At 44.9% G+C, this 10,873-nt stretch overlaps 1 protein-coding gene across 1 annotated transcript in view; it reads right to left on the bottom strand.

The window, feature by feature from the left end:
• Window positions 1-1,622: 1,622 nt before the first annotated feature.
• FBXL7 (F-box and leucine rich repeat protein 7) overlaps window positions 1,623-10,873 on the bottom strand; it is a 428,890-nt gene continuing 419,639 nt past the window's right edge. Inside the window, exon 4 of the mRNA XM_065905401.1 lies at window positions 1,623-4,992. Coding sequence (XP_065761473.1) covers window positions 4,256-4,992 — 737 coding nt within the window. The 3' untranslated portion in view covers window positions 1,623-4,255. The remainder of the gene's footprint in view (window positions 4,993-10,873) is intronic.

Raw genomic sequence — 10,873 nt, 5'->3', positions numbered from 1 at the left:
CTTTAGGAGATAATGTTGCACTCAAGGAAAGGAGGAATCATCACATCCTGGATGCAGTCTTGGTTGGTGTGTCCCCAGTCTGAGTGTCTGGAAGTACTGGGTTGACCAAAAAAGTTCGTCTGGTTTTTTTGTACCATCTTACAGAAAAGCCCGAAAGAACTTTTTAGTCAACCCAATATTTTCTTGCCTCCAGTGAACAACTTTGCCCAGCTGGTGGTCATCTTTATGGAATGTGTCTGAGTTGCTCTCTGGGCAACGAGAGCTGTGTTTAGGCCTGTCTCTATGGTGGTATCAGCATCCCCAGCAGAGAGATAGCAACAGGAGCTCTCCTCTCCACGCATCACTCCTTCCTGCAAGATAAAGAGCCACTACTGGTGTATGAGGGGCTTCCCAGGTGGCGCTAGTGGTAAAGAACCCACCTGCCAATGCAGGAGACATGGGTTTGACCCCTGGGTCAGGAAAATCCCCTGGAGAAGAAAATGGCAACCCACTCCAGTATTCTTGCCTGGAGAATCCCATGGACAGAGGAGCCTGGCGGGCTACAGTTCATGGAGTCTCAGAGTTGGACGCAACTGAAGTGACTTACCATGCTGGTATATGAAGCAAAAAGAAGAAACCATTTGAGCATGCAAAGAGGAAAACCAGTTTTGTTTCACAGACTGTCTGCGTGAACATATTCATGCAGTATTTACCTCATCACTAAATATTGCTGCTCCCTCTTCTACTGTCTATTCAGCATTTCTGCAAATTAACTTCTTCCTGAACTAATCATGATTGCCAGCTATTGAACAAAAACACTACTTTCTGATGACTTTTCTGTGAAAATTTAGACATGATAGGCAACTTTACTGCAAAAAAGTTCTTTTTCCCTTAAAAATACTAAACTGTTTGGTCTCATGTTGTGGGCTCTTGGATGTCAAATGTCTCAAAGGCTTTAATTCTCAACAAATATCAATATAAGAAATCATGGACCTCCAGGGCATATGCATTTTATTTACTGCTAACTTTATTCTGGGATCTTGACAAGAATTGCATGCGGCTACCTTGAGTTAATATTTCAAAGCAGTTAACAGTCCTGTTGGTTTATGTGACAGTCATTAAGCAGCTGAATCAGGGTAAGAAGGAAGTTGAGGACAACTACTTTTAAAATTGGCATCTCCTAAACGTTTTTACTTGCTAAAGATGGAGTTTGCCATTCATCTCTCAGTACTTGCTTTCTGCCATACTAACTTCTCTGATCTAAAGGTTTGGGTAGGGAGATATTTGGCATTTCCTTTTTTCCAACCAATTGATAATTTTTCCTTTTCAATCAAGTTGCCATATTCCCCTTCCAGTTTCTTTCTTTCTTTCTTTCTTTTTTTTTTTTGCTGTACCATCAAAAAGTGGGTTAGGAAACTGAAGACGTAAACTGTGAATGTATGATTTTTACTTACCTGCTAATTTTTAGCCAAAGACAATGAGCTAAGGGGAATAACACAGCCATGGGTGCAACTTGGACAGCAGCAGCAGTGACCTGACCTGCTCCCTATTTCTACAGGAGGCAAGTTTCTCCCTCACTCTTGAGTTTCCCCATCTGAACATCAGGCTACTCTAGCCAGGGAATTAAATGAGGCTGAACCCAATTACCAACATATTGCTTTATTTCTTGGTGGTAGTAAGTTAAGGCTTTCTAGAGTCATACAGCACGCAGTGATTTCAACATTAGAATTAAAAAAAAAAAAAAAAAAAAAAACAATGAGCATTCAATTTAGCAGAGGCAGGAAGGAAGCAATGTTTAAAAACAGGTAAATTTCCTAGTGAGGCTTTTTGCATGGTCTCTAAAAATCTGCTGAGCTGTTTCCCCAGGAACCACTGTCATAGATTCACACGACAAGGGGAAGTGGAATGGGTGAAGAGCATACTGGGAGAAGGACAGAAACTGGGAAAGATAGGGCATGCCAGGTAATCAGTGTGAAGGCTGGCTTTGTCTCACGTTTGGAAGGCAGTGTAGCGCTATGGTCAAGAGGTGGTGATAACGATATTTGGAGTGGGACACCCCCTCTCTGGTTGTGTGAGTCATTTTGGATCTTTCCTCATATTCCGGGAGCATCACATTGGCTCACTTGGAAGATCCCAGTACCAAGGGTTAGGGACGATCCTTCTCGACTCATATTCTGAAGCTTTGAACAGTGTCACAAGTCACACTGGGGGAATGCTACCATCAATCCCTTTCACGGTTCTAAACTTGGTGACTAGATACTCTCCCCAGCCAAACAACTCCCTTCCCCCTGTGGCACATGGCACTGACCGCACCTCCAAGTTGCTGATGGTGTTGACTGGAGAGGTGGCCATATTTCATGTGATGCCATCTCACACTATCTCCTTCACAAAGTAAGACAAAGACATGCATGGAGCCTGAAGTGGCAGTGCGGCTGTCAAGCGGTGTACAGGCTGGATAGGAAACTATTCCGTGTGCTCGGCTTGGAGACACCAGGTTCTGGGTGTGGAGGGTGGGTCCTCTGAGAAAGAAACGAACGAACTGTTTGGAAAGCAAAGGAGAAGGGGTGTTGCCAGAGAATAACTTAAGAGAGGTCAGGGGCTTATTAACAAAAATCAATGAAATGACATGAAAACAAGCAATGGGATTGTTGGCATCCTGACTTCGCATGAATGAGGATAGTAAATGGATTTCCATCCAAATAGGACCATTTAACGTGCATACTTGGCAACAGCTTTAATGGTGGATATCAAAATCTTAGCTGGTGGACCAGTGCCTACGTCTTATCAATGTGTTCCCTCTTCCATTTGTGTGGCACTTTTGAGTGGACAGGATTTAAACTACCTGGAAATCTCCTCTGCCTATTTGGGGGAGGACAATCAGTCAGAGGGCAGGCACACAAGATGGCAATCTGCACTTAAACACTTATGACTTAACCCCAACAGGCTTCACGTGATGCAGTCTGATGTCCAAGAAAATAAATAGATGAAAAGACAGAAATGCGATCTGAATGACAAAGAACCGAGGCGTCCGTTCCTGCCCGTTGCAGGGCAGATGTGTGCATGCATGCCACGTGTGCAGTGACAGGGATTCAAAAGACCCTGGAGGAATGTGTTCCCCTGGGCCTCCCTTGTTAATCAAAAATTGTGAGTGTCTTCCCTCCTACTTGGAAACACTCAGAAAGGTCAACCTGACTGGGGTAGGTGGGTTTTGCTGTGAGTAGGAATTCCATCACCTCCGTGCGATGGGTGGAGTGGAGTGATGCCCAAAGCATGTGTATACAGAAGCCGTCCATCTGGCTAGGCAAGAGAAGATGACCAAGAGACTCGCTCATCAAAAGAAACAAGCTGTGAATTATGCTCAGATTAGGGAGAAGAACATACAGGAGGCTGGGGTTGGCGCACCTCCTGAAAGCAGTCACAGAATAGATACCCTTGGAAGAGGTAGATGCCTCTTGTGCTGCCAAGGAGCTTGGGTTTACTGACATCTCTTGTTCCCTTGATTCTAAAGCGGGCATGAAGCTCATCCTTGATTAGATCAGAGGAAGTCCTCTGATTCAGGGCTGGAAGCAGAAGCCCAGAGAGGTCAAGTGCTTTGCCCAGGTCACACAGCTAGTAAGTGGCCGAGCGGGGGTGGGATGGGAGGAACAAGGTAGGTCTCTTCCTTCACCCCGGTGACTGCCACAAGTGATTCTTTAAAAGGGTTTAGAAGTGCTGCGTATAGAGCAGGTGCTGTGACATTTACTTAGCAAGAATTTTGCTTGGGTATCAGATCGGAGAGTGTGGTTTAGGCCAGTCAAGCAGTTTAAAGAGGAGGAGGTGTGGACAGCAGTATTATTCTGATGATTTGTCCTTACTGCAGGAGAGGGAGGGGCAGGGTAGGAGGGATGAGGTGCAGAGCTCTGGGGATGTGGCCTGGAGGAAAGAGGCAGAGAGAAGAGGGGGCGTTTCTAAAGACACTGCAGTCAGCCTTCTGAGGTACAGGTATTTGAGAACAGACATCACCACCAATGACCTGATTCCCCCGCCCCCCCGCAAAAAAAACCGTTCTCTGGGATAGAAATGGGGCTCCCTCACCCTCCTTTCCTAGCCCTCTGTTGCCCGTGAGAAATTAGAAAGAAGAAAAGCCAGATCCCTAAGAAGAACCTTCCTGGAAGAAAGAAGCTGTTCCGAGTGGGTGTCGGTGCTTACATAGGCTGCTCTGAAAAACACAAAACAAAAAACCCAAGGTGTTCTGTTCAGGTCTGTACGGCGACAGCGACGGCGGGAGGCGGCCCCTTCAGAAGAAGGCAGGGTTGGTGTGCTCGATGACGCAGCGCTTGCAGTGGCGTTTCACGAAGCGCAGCGCCTCCACGGACACTTCGCAGTCCTGCACGTTCAGCATCTGCAGGTCGAAGCAGTTGGCCGCCACGATCTGCAGGCCCTGGCCCGTGATGCTCTCGCAAGACTTGAGGCTGAGGCGCTTGAGGTTGAAGCAGTTCAGGGCCAGGCACTCCAGGCCCGTGTCGGAGACCAGAGGGCATTTGCCGATGTCCAGGGACTTGAGTTTGGCGCAGTTCTTGGCGAGGTACTCCAGGCCGTGGTCCGTGATGCCCTCGCAGCCCCTGGCGTTGAGGTAGCGCAGCTTGCCGCAGTACTTGGCCACGTAGCGGATGCCCACGTCGGTGACCCGGCCGCAGTGCGCGATGCTGAGGTACCGCAGGCGGGACTCCAGCTTGGCGATCTCGCGCAGGCCGAAGTCGCTGACGAAGCGGCAGTCGCTGACGCTCAGCTCCTTGATGGAGGCGCAGTAGATCATCAGGTAGCGGAGGCCCTCGTCGGTGAGGCGAACGCAGCGCCGCAGGTACAGGTGGGTCAGCTGCGTGCAGTGGGCCGCGATGGTGTGCAGGCCTTCATCTTCCAGCACGAAGCAGTCCGTCATGTCCAGGTAGCGGATGGAGATCTGTTTGCCGTGCAAGGGGGACAGTTTAATGGAGGCCTCCCGGGTCAAGCTGATGCAGGTCACCTTGGAGCATCCTACACAGAGAGACAGAACACACACTCAGAACGACCTCGGGGAATGGGGAATGGTGGGGGGCTCCTGAATAGATTCCTACCCCTCTCTGGATTGGGGTCTCCATGTTTCCCCCTTCCCTTCCTGGCCCCTCAGGAGAAGGAACGCGAGAATGGGCTTTCTGTGTTCATTTCATCATTTAACTACTCTGGGCTTAAGAGGCTTTGGGGTTTTAGAATCAGAAAGATAAGGGTTCCAATGCTAGATCCATCACTGGTTGGCCTGACAGTTGGGCAAATCGGTCCTTCTAAGTATATCCTTTGCTTTAAAATAAGGATGCTCTTCTTCCCTGTAAGGTGCCCATAAAGAAGACATGAGACCATGTGTGTAAATATCCCGTCCTGGTTCTGGAAAGATCAGGAAGCTCAGGAAAGGTTAGTTCTTACCCTGCAGTGGTCTGGTAGCTCTCTACTCCAAAAAAGTGAGATCAGAGATGGAAGGCTGAATCATGACCCAGCTTTGACAGAAAGAACACTGTCTTGAGAGTCACAAAAGAGCTCAGGTCTACTTTTTATGGTCTGAGGCAGGAGGCTTAAGTTTTCTGAATCTCAAGACTCTCTTCTGAAATGGGAGTGAGTCACTGGTATGCCTACAACTCTGGGCATATAATGAGGATGTAACCAGGTAATGGATATGGATATACTTTGAAAACCATGGGAAATATATGCAGTAATTAGTCTAACAAGGTGACCCTGTAGGGATTCAATTCCACCCTCTCTGGTCCAGAAAGAACAACTGTGTCATCAGGATTATCCTCTATCCCCTCAACCAGTTTGTCCTGCTTTTACCTGCAACGATCACAGCTGCCAGACACATTCTGGAACAGTACTCCTGTCATGCTCAAGGCCATCTCACTACAAGTGTAAAAGCTAACGTCTAAGGGGGGCCTCCAAGGACCCGCACTCCTTGGACCTTATGTCTTCCCCCTCTTCAACCCCGCTGGCCTCCTTGCTAGTTCCCAGATGGCTCAGGTGCCTCCCTGCCTCAGCACGTGTGCACTGGACAGGGCATCCCTGGATAATGCCCTGGGTCACCCCCACTTTCCTAGGTCTCAGAGCAAATGTCCTTTTATAGGACAACTCTTTGTGAGTCATCCTCAATGAACTAGTACTCCCTGCCTGACTCCCATTTATTTTCAGCATTCATTATCACTTTGAGGAATTATATACTTATTTATTCACTTTTATTCACATTTATTTATGTGTTTGCTCTCCTCATGGAATATGAGTTCCTGAGAAAAAGGATTCGCACTGTTCAATGCTGTATCCCTCATACCTGGTTCAGAGCTGGTTCTAAGTACCTGTTGAATGTATGAATGATTATATAGAGTATATACGGTCCCTATATATCAGGGCTTCCCTGATAGCTCAGTTGGTAAAGGATCCGCCTGCAATGCAGGAGATCCCGGTTCTATTCCTGGGTCGTGAAGATCTGCTGGAGAAGGGATAGGCTACCCACTCCAGTATTGTTGGGCTTCCCTTGTGGCTCAGCTGGTAAAGAATCTGCCTGTGATGCGGGAGATGGGTTAGATCCCTGGGTTGGGAAGATCCCCTGGAGAAGGAAAAGGCTACCCACTCTAGTATTCTGGCCTGAAGAATTCCATGGACTGTATAAGTCCATGGGGTTATAAAGAGTCGGACACAACTGAGTGACTTTCACTTTCTTTCACTTTCATACAGTCTTTTATAGGAAAACCTGATGGGATAACCCAACTTCCAACATTTAAATGTCCTCAGGATTGTGATTGAGGCTGAGGCATATCTAACATTGATAAACCAACTATTTTATAGTTAATTATAATGCCTTTTATTTCTGTTGAAAGATAATGTTTACAAAGTGCTTTTTATAAACAGTTGGGAAAATGTTTATTGATTTTCTTGATTTTTTTTTCACTTGATTTTTTAAACAATCCATTTTCTAGATAAGAAAATTAATACTCAGGAAGATCTCTTTAGATGCCTCTCTAAACCTTGTTTCTAAACTCCCTTCCCCTAAATATGTGTGGGAATAGATTTTATATGTATATATTTATACCATATATTATATAACTATTATATATTTTATGACATATGAAACACTCATTTCATTATATATTTCAGTTCATTGTATATTACTATTTAAAATATGGACACAGTCCATTTTAGTATATGAACATACATCATTAATATACATAGCCAAATACATCATGTAAGTGTATATGCATACATATATTTCCTTCCACTACGTAGACTGTCCATATACTTTTTGTTTTCTCTCTCCCCTGCCCAAATCCCTCTGCCACTCTAAAGCCAGGTGCCTCACCTGCTCGGCTCTGTGCCTTGGCTGATGGAGTCATCTTGGAGACTTGACGTCATCTCCAAGCCTTCTAAGCAACCACGGGATAGTGCTAATGGGAATTTTCCTCCCTCTCCTGGCAGGCTGCCCAGGAAACTCTTACAATATAAAATTCAGGTCCTGGGAATAATGACATTCAGAAGACATGTGCTACCAAGTCGAAGACTTTCAGGAAGGAGCAAATCATATGCCCCAGCACTGGAGAACAAAGATGTGGCTTGTCAGAGACTGTGCCCGCGACCCCAGTGGGCTCTGTGGTTTTGCAGAAGGTGGTTGGTACCCTTCAACTGTTGCTTGGAAATCTCCCTTTGTTTTCAACTTCTTGTTTTACACTGACTGCAATCCTGCCTATGCTGAAACTGTATGCTCACAGCAGTGGCTGCCCATCTGTGATGATAGTGAAGGCACTTTAAGATCATGGGACAACTTTGTTCCTGAACTCTTAGTTCCAGTTTCCTATTTAAGAAAGAAATGTCCAGTAAAACCTGCCGCACTCCAGGAAGGATACTCTTCAGTCCAGGGAAATATTTGCCTGAGTTTTGAAACCGAAACCCAATTTAATGAAATACTAGCTTAGCTCAGTTTTGATGAAGGCACTATTTTGATATGCTTGCATCATTTTAGGTCAATCATTTTAAATTTCAGATTTAGCCCTTTTACAGATTTGCTAAGTTTGGGTTGAAAATAAACTGATTCATGGCTCAGTAGGTAATGTCTGTGGCCAGTGGATGCGTGCATACATTACAGACTTGGAGAGAACCTGAGAAATCACTTCCTTTGAACTTCATTTTTTAAAGATGAGGCATCTCAGATTCAGTGAGATTATATGACTTGTACAATCAGACTAGGGAGAATATTCCTGATCCAAGACTTCTAATATAGCAGGGATGGTAAGAAATAGCATGCAATGAATGAATTGCATGAGAAATGTATGATAGATATACCAGTATGAAGTGAATATTTAGACACTGGGGCATCATAAGTCTTGGGAGTGGGGGATTCTTGGGAGAGAGAAATAATTTGAATACACAGATATGGAACCCAGGTGGTATTAAGTAATAGCAGGAGCAAATTCAAGAGACAGGAAAGCATGGAGGCAGAGGGGCAGTGAGGAGTATTCAGAGGATAAAACACAGGATTTTGTGGCAATTAAGATGGGAATGATCCATTGGGATTGGATCTTGGGGGCCTGCCTTACCATGTGCGGTAAGGAGTAGGGATATTACACAACCAGGAGTGGACAGTATGGGTTGACAGATCTGGGGCTATCTTTAATTCATTCCGGATTTGGTTCAGCTTTCACAAAAATGCTCTTCATTACCATCTTCTCTCATTATTGGGTAATAACACTCTGGGATATAAAAGGATGATATCAACAAAGGCCAGCTACTGCCTCGTAAGTGTGTTACTGAATGCTAACTATATGGTTTTCAGCAGAACAAACATGGGAGGACTTAACATGAATGAGCTCATCTAGTCCTCCCAACCAACTCAGTTTTACTGATGAGGATGTTTTAGTCACTGCACTATAGCTTCCTAACAACAACTTTGTTTGAACCCTTTAGAAATCAAGATGACTGTTTGGGGCTTTGAAACTCCTGTGTTCAACCAATTACATTATCACAAAGTACAGATATAAACTTGCCTCATTTTTGCCCATATAAAACTCATAATGAATTGAGAGAAAGAAATCTGGGAATATACAATACAATCTGGGAATACACAGTACCCAGTTGCAAAACCAAGCAATGCTCTACCTACTTACACTTAAAATGCAGACACCTGGGAGGATACCCTCAGTTTCCCAGGGGTCAGGCAGGAAAAGCTTTACTTAGGGGATACTTGCACTGGGCCTCCAGCAATGAGACATCTGTTAAGAATGTTTTTGGGGAAGGGAAAGGGGGCAGAGGAGGGAATGGCATGCAGGCCAGAGAGATGCCAACACATCAGAGTGTGCACAGGCATGGTGTACTTGGGAAATTCAAATGGTTCAATGGAACAAAGCTTCAGGTTACTAGGGGCAGGGTGAGAGTTGAACCTAGAAAGAGCAGCTACATGCTTTGCTGAGCGACTTTTTTCCTATATGTCATGAGGAGGAATTGGAGATTTTATGCAGGGAAATGAAGGGTTCCCTTCCCAGTTTGAAAACATTCCTCTGGACGTTGGTTGTGTAGAAGGCGTATTGATGGGGTTGAGGTGGCTATAAGGCCAGTGATCAGACAGGCATGTATCCAGGCACGCAGGTAGAGGAGAGGGCATGGACTCAATGTTCTGTGGGAGTAGAATCACCTGGACAGGATTCAACTGGTCTGATATAATAGCTTAGGTAGAGTAGTAAGGAGGACTCCCAGGTCACCAAGTACAGGGGAACCTTTGGAAGCAATTTCATTTGTAGTAAACACAAGATTTCAACTTTAAAAATTGGTTAGTTGTAATATATTCTATTGATGTTTAAAGATGTTATTAATTGTGATAGTTAATTTTATGTGTCAACTTGACTAGGTGACAAAGTGCCAAGATATTTGGCTAAACCTTATTTCTGGATGTGCCTGTGAGCATGTTTCCAGATAAGATTAACATTTGAACCAGGAAACTCAGCCAGGCGGACTGCCCTTCCCACTGCAGATGGTTGTTGTTGTTCAGTGGCTAAGTCACTCTTTGCCACCCCGTGGACTGCAGCATGCCAAGCTTCCCTGCCCTTCACTGTCTTCTGGAGCTTGCTCAAACTCATGTCCATGGTGATGCCATTCAGCCATCTCATCCTTTGTTGTCCCATTCTCCTCCTGCCTTCACTCCTTCCCAACATCAGGGTCTTTACCAATGAGTCAGTTCTTCGCATCAGGTGGCCAAAGTATTGAAGTTTCAACTTCAACATCAGTTCTTCCAATTATATTCAGAACTGATTTTCTTTAGGATTGACTGGTTGGATCTCCTTGCAGTCCAAGGGACTCTCTAGAGTCTTCTCCAACACCACAGTTCAAAAGCATCAATTCTTCAGTGCTCAACTTTCTTTATGGTCCAAGTCTCATATCTGTACATGACTACTGGAAAAACCATAGCTTTGACTAGACAGATCCTTTTTTGGCAAAGTAATGTCTCTGCTTTTTAATATGCTGTCTACTAAGTTTGTCATAGCTTTTCTTCTGAGGAACAAGCATCTTTTCACCATCTGCAGTGATTTTGAAGCCCTAGAAAATAAAGTCTGTCACTGTTTCCATTGTTTCCCCATCTATTTGCCATGAAGTGATGGGACCAGATGCCATGATCTTTGTTTGTTTGTTTTTTTATTTATTTTTATTAGTTGGAGGCTAATTACTTTACAATATTGTAGTGGGTTTTGTCATACATTGGCATGAATGCTGAGTTTTAAGCCAGCTTTTAGATTATCCTCTTTCATTTTCACCAAGAGGCTCTTTAGTTCCTCTTCACTTTCTGCTGTAAGTGTGGTGTCATGTTCATATCTGAGGTTATTGACATTTCTCCCTGCAATCTTGATTCCAGCTTGTGCTT

The sequence above is a fragment of the Muntiacus reevesi genome, chromosome 14, assembly GCF_963930625.1.
Source record: "Muntiacus reevesi chromosome 14, mMunRee1.1, whole genome shotgun sequence".
NCBI lineage: Eukaryota > Metazoa > Chordata > Mammalia > Artiodactyla > Cervidae > Muntiacus > Muntiacus reevesi.
Note: the sequence above shows the minus strand (reverse complement) of the source record. Positions and strands in the feature narration are given on the sequence as shown.